Below are 12,879 nucleotides of genomic sequence, written 5' to 3' on the forward strand. Positions count from 1 at the left end.
TAGAGTGTGTGATCGTACCTGGCTTCTGGCTGACATCTGTGGGAATGTGTGTAGGGCCAGGGTTGAAGTGATCGTACGGCAGTAGCGGCGTTAACGGATGCATCCCCTGCTGGACCACCGACACTTTGTTGGACTGCAAGACACACAAATACATGAGTGTCAATTGAAGTTTGATGCATGAAAAGGCGGCATGTGAGCGCGTCAGATGTTGATTACATTTGCTGAAGGAATCAATGGGAGGAGGAGGAGGACCCATTTGATCGATTGGCCTTTGATGATCAAGGCCAGCAGCACAAGAGCTTGTTTGCTTTCATGTTTCTGTTTACAAATGGTCTTCAATAACTTATGTGAGATCCAGTTTTCTAATGCTAACAGCATGTTGTTTGACATGATATGTCATGGCGGTTGCATGCTTGGAAGCGGCCGCATTTCTTGGCCTAACTTCTGACTGTCGAACCTTTCATATGGGCTTCTTTTCATCTGTGTTTGAGAGTCTTGCATGTGTGAGAGAAAAAGTGTGTGTGTGTTTACTGGAGAATTTGACGGATTTTGACAGTGAATATTTTCAAAGTCTCATCACACACAGATCCAGTGTTGGGGAATAACTAACTAAAAGTAGTGGCCTAGAGCGAGCAGCCTAACACCGTGTCCTAACTACACGCGACGCGACGCCGCGACACGCGATAAAAGGTATCTTTTCCATGTTAATCAGAGTTTTTGTCCTAACCAGACGCGACGGCGTCACGCGAACATTCTAATTTAGAAACGGTTCCTATTTCTGCGACGTCGCGGCTGACAGATCCGCCCACACAGAGATCTCATTGGATGGAAGTTCTGCGTGTCATGAATATTTAATCATCAAACATGGACGACGAGGAACTGATTGTCGAGTTCAAAGGCATTCAATTCTCTACGATAAATCCCACAAATTCCACAAAGACATCAGGAAAAAGGATTCCGTCTGGAGAAGTATAGCTGAAGCATTGAATACACATGGTAAGTTAAGTTTAGACTTTCATCTACAGCGAATGAATGAATGAATGTAGCATTTAGCTATAGTAGGCTACTAATGACGCATCAACCTGTGTAAAACAAATTCCGCTTTATTTTCAATGTAAAGTAGAGTGAATAGGCATGACGATTTGTGTCCCTGTATCCAGGGGTGTCATTCCAGACAATCTACTGAAATACAGGCAGGGTGGGGAGTCGCAATGACAATGACATTAGTCCGAGCTGTGCACACTCGGCGCGCGCGAGGCAGATCTTACCCATTTCCAATGCGAGTGCGGGCCAGCAGTGCGCTTTCACAGAGAGACTCCGCCCACACGCTGTTCTGAATGGCTGTGATTTTTGATTGACGTGTGGCGTCTCACAGTCACGTCGCGTCTAGTGTGGACAGACACACTTGCTGTCGCTGGAATTTTATCGCGTCGCGTGTAGTTAGGACACGGTGTAAGAAACATGGGTTCTGGTCCCATGGAAACTAGGAAGTAATCTTGTTCATATAAACAATGGTGAATACAATTCAGAGGTTACATTTTCATTCGAAAATGTTATTTTTACTCCACTGATGGTCAGGTTGGGGGCTGGGGCTTAGGTTAGGGAATAGAGTTAATCAAATGTGACGTTATATTCCTATATTTGTGTCCAGAGCTGTAATAGGTGCTGTTCAAACAGGACACTAGACAAACAGCGTTTTAAAACGCATTGCTTAGGGGCCATTTAAAGCTGAAGTATGTAACTGTTTCAGTGTTAAAATACTTTCTTCTATCCCAGCTTAATATTCAGAAACAACAAAAATTTTCTCGAAAACTGTAAGCATCATGTCTCTGTTGCGCTATAAACATTCCTGTTTGTTTTGAGAGACCTGCATAGACCTGCCCCAACAATGTTACTCAACCAATGGCAAGAGTTGGGGGCGGGACTGTCTGAACAATTGAAGACGAGGGGCGTATTTAGAAATCTGTTTTGAAAACATTGTTTATTTTTGCAATTCCATTCGGTTCTGCTAGAGTATCAGAAATGACATGCTTCCGCTTTAAGTTGTACCCAGTTTCGCGTAAAATAGCTAGATGCACCGAACCACATATAACAGAACATAGGTGTCTTGAGACACGTATTTTAAGGTTTGTGTTCTTTTTACCTTACACAGTGTCTAAAAAGGTGGCGATCATATGCAAGACGCTGAAAAATTCTGGATGCTGCGCACCAGTCAAATATGTCCATCTAGCGCATGTTTACATAGAAAAGGGCACAGTTGGACACATAAAACTTTCTGTGGGATCGACCCCTTATGCTGCAAAATGTCCCCTCTATGGACGTTTCACCTGAAGACGTCCCCATACATTCAACAACAAGTCCAGTTTCGACCACGTGGGCAGAGGTTTCAATTTCAGTAAGCACAGACCAATTTCAGCAAAAGAACTTTCAATCGACTGTCACCAAATTCACAGTGAGATCATTCTGTGCATTTAGCGTTGGGATCTCCAATTCATTTTAGTGAGTCAGTTTATTCAGACAGAACAAATGTAAATTCACTCGAACCCCTGCGCAGCCTCTTTTAAATTTACTTAAAGCAAAATAGATCATTTTGTTGGAGTATATGTATTCAAATTAGTAGACTAAAATTGGGTGTTTAGTTTTATTAGCTAATGTGTAGTATAAATGTTTATGTTCAATATAAATTTGTCTCCCTAATTGTGTAGTGTCAACCTAATTAAATAACTACCAGGTCTTCAGAACGATTGCAGAATGAAATAATATAATCTGATTGTTACTGTATATATAAAAATAGCTTTAATGTGGTTAGCTACTTTTTGTTTGTTACTTGTAGTGTAGCTAACTACTTTTTAAAAGAGTAGCTTGACTGTAGTTTAGTTATGAGTAGCTTGTAGCTGCAGTTTCAAAGTAGCTTCCAAAACACTGACCAGATTGCATTACACCCACATCACACCCAGATCAGACCCAGATGATACCCACATCGCACCCAAATCACACCTAGACCACACCAGGACAACACCCAAATCACATCCAGATTACACCAATATAACAACTGAATCACTCTCAAATCACTGTAGGATCACGTCCAGATCACACCCACTCAAAACATCCTCCACTGAAGGATATTCACCGAGGAGAATCTTGAGATCAAACATAGTGTTTATTAATAATACATAACTACACAAAGTTCTGCTTCTCACTGACAAACAGATTTTTGCGTGGACTCTTCACTGTTATCGGGCAGTGGTGGCTCAGTGGTTGAGGCTCAGGGTTACTGACCAGAAGGTCGGGGATTCAAGCCCCAGCACCACCAAGATGCCACTGTTGGGCCCTTGAGCAAGGCACTTAACTCCAGGTTGCTCCAGGGGGATTGTCCCTGTAATAAGTGCACTGTAAGTCACTTTGGATAAAAGTGTCTACCAAATGCATAAATGTAAATGTATAGTAATGTTAAAAAAGGGAGTTAAAAAAAATATATCAATGTCTGAATGTTTCTAAGTAGATCAGATTTGACAAGAGATTATCCAGCCTGATCTCATTAATATACGTAGCTATTTGTACGTTAAAATTTGTAACTTTAAAAAATATATGTTTGTATGTTCTGATAAAGCACAATATGGACGTTTGGAAGCATCTAAAATGTAAACATTTGTATGTATTTACAGCTTTAGAAACATAAAATATTGACGAATTCATTACAAATATATCTGAATACACAAATCGATAAATATATCTGTTTTATTGATATTTTAGATCCGATAAACCTACCGCAACCTCTAAACATAACCACATTTCTATAATATAAAAACATGTAAAAGTAGACTAATGTGCAGAAGCAATAATTTTTGTTACAATATACTATATATATATATATATATATATATATATATATATTAGGGCTGTCGATTTAACGCGTTAATTCTGTGCGATTAATTTGATAAAAAAATTTACGCAATAAATCGCTTTGTGGCAACACGCAGTTTATACAGTGAAGAAAACAACCTTCAGCAGCAACAACACAAACATGCGTTACGTTCTTGTGTTCAAAACACTTGATGGAGCACGCAAATTCTAACTCAAGGATCTCAAGATGTGTTCTAAGTATTAAACTATATTTAACTTGACACAGTGACCTAAAAATGTTTTGCTTATGATGTGACGCACCCGAGACGCTACACAAGCATGTCTGGCGCAGGTGTAGATTGACGGGCTCTTAAACAAGCCCTCATAATAAATCTCCAACTGATTGACAAATTCACTTGTGAAATGGATTTCTGTGAACTGTATGCCAATGATTGACTTATAAATAATATGGTAATAAACAATACATTGTATTCTAAAGCCGCTTTTTGTATCATCTTATCAGTGATGAACTCTTCTGCTACAAGAATATAATGCATTTTAATTATCTGAATATTTGTAATTTTATATATACACCGGTATATATATATATATAAATATTGAACAATTATATCATATATATAATTTTTTAATATTTAAAGATAACTATGAATAATTATTTCATCACAATATAGTGAATTATTGTTATATGAGGAGCTTTCTCAGCAAATATTTGTATATGCGATTAATCGCGATTAATTAGTCGGGACACCATGCAATTAATTCGATTAAAAGTTTTAATCGATTGACAGCCCTAATATATATATATATATATTTTACAGCTGCTAATTCCACACCCACTCCTAAACCTAACCATAACCATGCATTAGTCATATAAAACAAGTAACAGGCAGATCAATTTAAACACAATAATTTATTCATTGCAATAAACATTGCAAAATTCAGTACTAAACTAGTGCAAAGTGTGATGCCCTGCATACAATGTGCTCCTGATGGCATTCAATAGCATTGTGTAAGGTTAAGAGTAGAATTTAATTCATAATCGCTGTAAATCTTCTCCTGATGCGCTTCATAACAGCGCTGTCATATCTCATTCAAACATACATCACAGAATACGGCATGTAGCAAACGGTCATGAGACACTTGACCATTCAGCATCACTGCCGTAAAACCGCTGGTCGTTACACTTGAGGCGGCAATATTTGAATTTTTAAAACAACGTGGCTTGACGGTTACAGTGGGCGCGACAGCACTGCGGCAGATGGAGATCGTTACATAAAAGGCTTGAATTTGGGTCTGATCTTCACAGAAAGCAGTCTGAAGATTTGGATTATAGCAAACAAATGTATGGATTAATTTTATTATTGTTTTATGGTGTTTTTTTGCGGTTTATTTGGCGTTTTGGCATATTCTGAAAACTTATTTTTGAAAACAAAAATCTAATGAAATGTTTAATAAACAAGTTTGTATTCATTTGAACATTTGAAAGTTTAGTCTTGGTTAAAGTGATATGATCCTTTGTAGGGCAGCAGAAATCATATATATATATCATATTATAATATATAATTATAATAAATATGATGGCATTTAACTAATCTCATTGATTATAAATTAAATGTATTTAACTGATTAATTCCACGAATAATTCAATATTGACCAATTCAAACAGTACATGTAAACATTAGTAAGTTTCTATAAGTGTTAATGCATAAAATGATGATGTTTAGATGCTGTCAATATGTCAATAATAAACGTTTCGGTGTCTATGCAAATGTAAAAGAATGTACGTCTGCTAGAACCAAACTTTACGTAAAAATACATACTAATTCTCATGACATCACGTTGGATTATCATCAGGATGGTATTGTTCTGTTATTGTTACTGTTCCTAAACCTTTATTCAAGAATTGAGATTTAGGGATCAGGACTGAAACAAATTTGATATCGATTTTTCACAATGTCTTTCCCCACCAAATGTAATTAGCAGCTCTTGGATTGGATTCATGTGTTTACATCTTGATTACATCTTGAAGTGTCAATAAAATTGAGCCTAACATCTCCTTTTGTGTTACACAGAAGAAAGAAAGTCATACAGGCTTGGAACATCATGAATAAATGATATGACATAGTTTTCATTTTAGGTAAACTTTACATTTAAACACTACTGCATACATCAGACTTCACCACGCAGCACTCAATGCCTAAAATCTTAGTTTGTAATCGAACAAAATCGATTTGCATGTGGCCATTTCCTTTTATTCCACATTTGTTTGAACAAGAATGCAGGCATAAACCATAGACACGGCCGAGTCCCGTTGCCTCTTATGGTCACAAACACTTTAATGTCTAATGTATTCTTTGCTTTTAAATACACAAGTGCTTTTTTGAAGCAGAAATTAGACGTCCTTTTGGAAACTGATCATGCTTTGAGTGTTACGTCTTTAATCTCCTGTTATAGCACTGATGTGCACTACACATTTGAATGAAGAGCAATCATTTTACATGCTTTATGTTGCCATTGATGTGGTCAAGATCACTGAATTAGAAGAGCCTTTTGTTGCTAGTGATAATCCTCAGAGGAAGAACACCTAATAGGGCTGTTTGCTAAGGGAACACCACTATGACTATTGTTCATACTTAGGGTAAGGGATTTGATTAACCCCTAACCTTCCTGTATTAATCTTTATGTGCAATTTTGTGCTACAGGCATAATGATACTTTAAATCATGTGGCTTGTTAAAGAAACATTTCATATTACTGTATTACACTATCAGACTAATCGTTTTTTGGTGGATGGTGACTAGTACCTTTTTTCCACTGAAATGGCGCTGGTTCCCGTGCCGGAATCTGTGCTCGACTGGTTCTCAGCTGGGGAAGCCTATCAGAAAAAGGCCCACTTTTCCACTGACTTTAGAACCAAAATGTTGCGTAACGGGTTATGTGGCTACGAGGTAGTTTTACATAACTACCTAACTTGCCCACAAAAAAACATGATGCAACATTTTGAGGACATATTTAAACATACAGAGCAATGCAATCCAAATTTCCTTCATCGCTCAACAAGATTTCCAGAAAAAACGTCTATGCTCAATACGACTGGTAAGGGAGGTAAGAGGTCAGCATATCTCAGCTCTGTTGGTCCAAACTAGTGAATGGTTTCCAACACTTTCAAGCTATAAATCTTACCGAGATGAGCTGCAAAGAACACCTGCAATTCAGTGTTTATCTTGAGCTTGACTGTCACTGAATTGAATGCATTTCTTGCCATATCTCCTTGTAGACTCTATATTTCCTTTGCAAGCTTTCTAATTTATCTTGGATATCTGTAGAAGACCAGAACGCAAGTAGAGCACTTGTTTCCTCCATTGCCCACTGCTGAATGCTTTTGATGTCCGATATTTTGGTGTTTTTTTCTTGCTGTCTTTGTTATAGATTAAAGAATTACACTGCAAACAATATATAGCCAAACTGTTGCTTTTCTGAAAACTTTACCTAATAATGAAATATTATCCAACCCTCCACCCAATGACGTAATTGGTGCCAGCTTAAAGACCAGCAAGGTTTGGGGGCCGGTGTGGATCCAGTTTTTCTGCACCGGAACTCCCTGCTGTGGAAACGAGCGCAACAAGATTGAGAATTTGCACCAGTCCAGTGACAAGCCCCCGAATCATGTAGGTGGAAAAGGGGTATAGGATACTTAGCACCCCCAAGGCTCTTTAGACTTGGGTCAGCAAGCAACTACTTAGTAACCAACCAGAATACCCTAGCAACCGCAGTAAACACCTTTCCAACCACACAGCAACTACTAGCTCATTGTGCATGGTGATTTTACACAAGTGTAACAGTTAAATTGAATAAAACATTCACTGAGAAGTTGGTCAACTAAATAAAGAGAAGCTTTCAAGGAGGGTAAACGTAACAAAATAACGTACCATCAATCACGTACCAGCTTTCAAGGAGGGATAACGTAACAAAACGTACCATCCTCCATCGTGGACCCCAACAACGGCGAGGCTGTGTCCAGGGTACTCTCCCTCCCATTGCTCGCCAGTCTATTGCCATAGATAGCATCTATTTGTTCGAACCACTTCCACTTTCTTCTGTTTGAACCACTCCAGCTGTTGTGGTACTTGATGGGTCTGTAGTTACGTTTACGTTTTTTTTTTTTACTTTTCCCTACACTGTTGGTCGGACCGGTGATAGCCATGTGCGGCCAACAGATGAGACACACCCTGAAAGTCTTTTTTGGTTTGATTGTTGCTAACGAGAAGAACGTCTGCACCGCGTTTATTGACCACGGCGTGGTTTTGCGCACAGCCATTTCTTTTTACAATTCAAAAGTCACATGAACAAATGACACTGCTATCGCTGTTACTAACTTTAAAACTAACGGAATGTGTCCTGTGTCGTAAATCCAGTGACGCTGGTAGTGATGATTCTCTCTGACCAATCAGTGATCTGCAGGGTTTTGACGTCACATATAGTATTGGCTCGGCTCGCATGGAACATAGATCGAGGTGGTACTAAAAAAGGTACCAGGTACTATCCACAGTGGAAAAAAAAGCAAGCAGATTCGAGTCGAGCTGTACAGAGCAGTGGAAAAGCCCCATATCATGGTAGTGTATGTTGTATTACTTTTAGTTCATGCTGGTTTAAATACATAATGCATTATAGTAATGAAAATCTATTGAGAATCAAAACATCTGTTTTACCCAAATAAAGTGGATGTATTACAAGGAAAATTGAGGAAGGGGGGTTTAAATGTGCTTAATTGTCATGAACATTGTGTAAAAAAACACACAAAAAAGTAAAAAAAAAAAAAATAGGCTTTATTTGTTTTATGAAAAATGTTATTTCTTTTTTAATTCTTTTGATTTTGCAGTTAAATATGACCCACACATGTGAGGTTATGGATATTGTGCAAATTAAATTAGAAAAATGGCTACACAGTAACACAAGATGTGTTTTGAAAATATCAAGAAAGTTTCATATTGGCTTTGATCCCCAAATTGGCGAGATAAGTCTGAGCAAAGCTTCCAGAGGTGTCAGAGGAGCGTTTGTTTGCATTCGAGATTACTGTAACTGAGAAAAAACTCAATTTCCTGTGTGAGTGAAAGTGAGATAAGCAAAATTTCCACAGTGGTCTTTAAAGGCTGTGCATCTATTCCTGTTGTCTTGAGGGTAAACGTGTGTGGGTTTATTAGAATCGAGGTCAATTTCATTTTGATTCCTCTTAAGCAATCAATTAAGCCGAAAATGAGTCTAAAATTGGCACTGTAAAAAAGTAAAAGATATTAATGCAGAGCGGCAAAATCTACGGTTGCCTTCACCCGCTCACAAACGTTACAACTGACACCACGTCCCTGTGGCACTCCACCACAATCTGGAAATAATTCGGCATCTGTGAGATGGGGAAAATGAGTGCCACTTAGTTGGAGGTTTGAGGAACTTCAAAGGAAATACAGACATAACAACAGAGGCATGTTTAAACACACTCAACCCCCACCTGGTACGCCGTTCTCTTCACCCGTGTACACCCCTCCAGTCAACACAGTGAGAGAAGACTTATTTACAGTATACCTCACATGTCCACGTATCAACAAGCACTTCAGATTGAAGGTTGAGTCTTATGGAAAACATATTTGATGGAGCGCTGAATTAAGCGAACCCAGTTATCACTGATGGTTAAAGCTCTTGTCACAGTGGGTTTTCTGGACCTGTGGTTTTATCTTAGTGCTTTACTCATCTTGTGCTCGTGTCACAGTAATAATATCCTTATACTGATAACTCAACATATGCACTTGCTTTTAACTTTTGGTTTTGCTATGAAAGCGTCAGCCAAATATAGAAATATAAAGTCATTATCGATAATTTCCCAAAAACATGTCTCAAACATCTGTTCAGCAGTTTAAATCAGTTGTTAAAACACATAATTATACGTTTAAGCGATATATCGAAGATTACAGAGCGCAACAGTTGGCTTCCGGATGTAGAAATCCCATTAGTTTTTTTTCCATAGGCAAATTAACAATAATGTATACACTTTTAAATGCAGACCTACCGTGAGCTACGAGGTCGTTTATCATTGTTATATGCTTTTGTTAAAGCCATCGATTACGCCATAAACGATACTGGTCCAATTCTGATTCTTCTTAATGATTCCTGTTCCATTTCATCTTAATTATTCTGGTTTCTTAACGATTCTTTGAGTACTTTTGAGGAATTATATTGAAATAAGAAAAACTATTTCCAAAAACTATTAAGCAGCCTGTTGCCAAGTGATGAGATCATTTCAGATGTCTACAGAGCACATAAACAAATCATAATAAATGTAATATAGTTCTTGTAAAAGGCAGAATTGGTGTTTGCAGAGGAATGGATAACTGCAATTCAATAATTGATCCTAACTATGCAAAAAAAAAAAAATATATATATTTCATTCATTCATGGATTTATAAAATTCCACTTATTACAATTAAACTTTAATATTTTTAACTACACAGTCATATGAACATCCACACTGTAATTTACATGACCACACTGGCACTGTAAAAAGAACTGTTAAATTTACTATAAAAACATCACAAACTTGATATTAACCTTCTGAAACTGTAAAAGTCAGCTTTTTACTTTATAAGGTATTGTTTCTCACCACAATAATTACAGAAGGGCACACAATGACATGAAGTTCATCAATCGTGGCTTTTCCAAGAGCAATGACCAATAAACATGTAGAGACAGAGCTCAGTGTCACTCACACAAACACTAAACACCATCAGGGGAACACATGTGACATTTAAATAATACAGTAAACATGAACTAAACTACATTAAATATAACACAGAACACCCCAATATACATAACTCATATTAAAAACAAGAAGAAACATAACTATTCCCATCAAATATAATGAAATATGATGCAGGGAATTGTGGGAACTCCTGATTATTGTTTTGTACAGTAATTTTAACCATTCAAATTTTTACCAGTAATTATACAGGAAAATCTTACTTTTACATCTATACAAATATTATTTTAAAAACCACTGTATTTTTAATCCTCGTTAAACCATTAACGTTTTTTTATCTGTAGCATTTTTAGTCTTTTACCATTAATATGACACTGCTCACAGGTATAAAGTACAACAGTAAATACACAATAACAGATTCAGAGACCATTTAGACTGTTATGTAGACTAATGTCATATTTTAGGCTTGTGAGACTTCAACAGTTCTTATTTAATTTCGAGTCGGATATTCAATCAATCAATCAATCAATCAATCAATCAATCAATCAATCAATCAATTGACCACTGTGCTGTATAACCACAATGCAAGAAAAAAGGACATCACAAGTACATGTTTAAGCTTACACTGCCCGTGACAGTCTCCAAGATTGATTATAAGCCTGATCGAAATGGTGGGTTTTTAGCTTAGATTTAAATATTGCTTCTATCGAAACTGTTCTGAGCGACACGGGTAATATAGCAAAAGCATGGTCGCCTCTCGACTTCAGTCTAGACCTAGTCTCAGATCAGATGGCCTGAGACATCTAACAGGTGTATTTATACACAGAAGGTCAGAAAGATAAGGAGGTGCTGGTCCATTTAAAGCCTTAAAAACAAAAAGTAACATTTTAAAATCAATTCTATAACGGACTGGCAACCAGTGCATAGAGTGTGGTAATGTGTTCATATTCACGAGTACTCCTCAAAAGTCTAGCAGCTGCATTTTGGACTGTTTGTAAATGTTTAATGCAAGATTGGCTTATTCCTATTTAAAGTGAATTGCAGTAGTCAAATCAAGATGAAACAAAAGCATGTATAACTCTCTCAAACTCTATCAATGATTGAACACTTTTAACCTTAGCTAGAAGTCTTAATTGAAAAAAGCTGGATTTGACTTCTGTATTTATCTGTTTATCAAATTTCAGTGCAGAGTCAAATACGACACCTCCATTTTTCACAGAGGGTTTAACATAAGATGCCAAATCACAAAAATGATTAATGCTGCCTGAGATGCTTAAAGGCCCAAACACAATAACCTCAGTAAGTCTAAGGGCATCCATGATATAATATCCGGCAGACAAGTGTCTAAGGACTTTAAAACATTAGTGTCATTATGCTTCAAGGGCAAATACATTTGAGCGTCATCTGCATAACAATGAAACGACACTACATGTTTGTTAAAGATTGATCCCACAGGAAGCATATATAATGAAAACAAAATTGGAGCAATAATGGAGCCTTAAGGAACCCCACAGTTCAAAGTAGATTTAGACGATAAAAACCATCAATACTAACTGAAAAAGTTCTATCATCCAAACAGGATTTAAATCAAATGAGAATATGACCTTTGATACCCACAAACTGTTCAAGGTGAGAAATAAGTATACTGTGGTCTACATTATCAAACACAGTCCTTAGGAAAGGTGGGTAGAGTAGCCAAAAAGTATAAGTACAATTTCTTCAAAAAAGTACTAACATAAATAATTACTTTAGTAAGAGTAAGAAAGTATCCAATTAAATGAGTACTCAAGTAGTGAGTAACTCGTTACTTTCACAAATGACATAACAGACGTTTACTCCCCTATATTCCATTACATAATACACATTGAAAATGAGAATTATTATTAATGGAAATTTTGTCATCATTCACCATCATGTTGTTCCAAACCTGTATGACTACACAATAAGGAGATATTAGACAGCCTCACTATTGAGTCACTATTTACTTTCAGTGAATGTTATATATATATATATATATATATATATATATATATATATATATATATATATATATATATATATGACAGTGAATGGTGACCGAGACAGTCAGTCCCTAACATTCTGTCTAACATTTTGTGTTCCACATAATACAAAGCATCACACTGGTTTGGAACAACATGAGGGTAGAGAAATGATGACAGAAAATTAAATTATGGCCAAACTATCACTTTAAAGAGAAAGTTTACCCAAAAATGGAAATTCTCTCATCATTTACTCACCCTCATGCCATCC

General features: G+C 36.9%; 1 protein-coding gene across 5 annotated transcripts in view; it reads right to left on the minus strand.

Moving 5' to 3' along the window:
• LOC127628046 (transcription factor 7-like 2) overlaps nucleotides 1–12,879 on the minus strand; it is a 95,746-nt gene that overhangs the window by 36,862 nt on the left and 46,005 nt on the right. For all 5 annotated transcript variants that reach the window (XM_052104706.1, XM_052104702.1, XM_052104704.1 and 2 more), the window contains exon 4: nucleotides 19–133. In XM_052104706.1, the coding sequence (XP_051960666.1) occupies nucleotides 19–133 (115 nt within the window). The remainder of the gene's footprint in view (nucleotides 1–18; nucleotides 134–12,879) is intronic.

Source organism: Xyrauchen texanus, chromosome 34, assembly GCF_025860055.1.
Source record: "Xyrauchen texanus isolate HMW12.3.18 chromosome 34, RBS_HiC_50CHRs, whole genome shotgun sequence".
Classification (NCBI taxonomy): Eukaryota; Metazoa; Chordata; class Actinopteri; order Cypriniformes; family Catostomidae; genus Xyrauchen; species Xyrauchen texanus.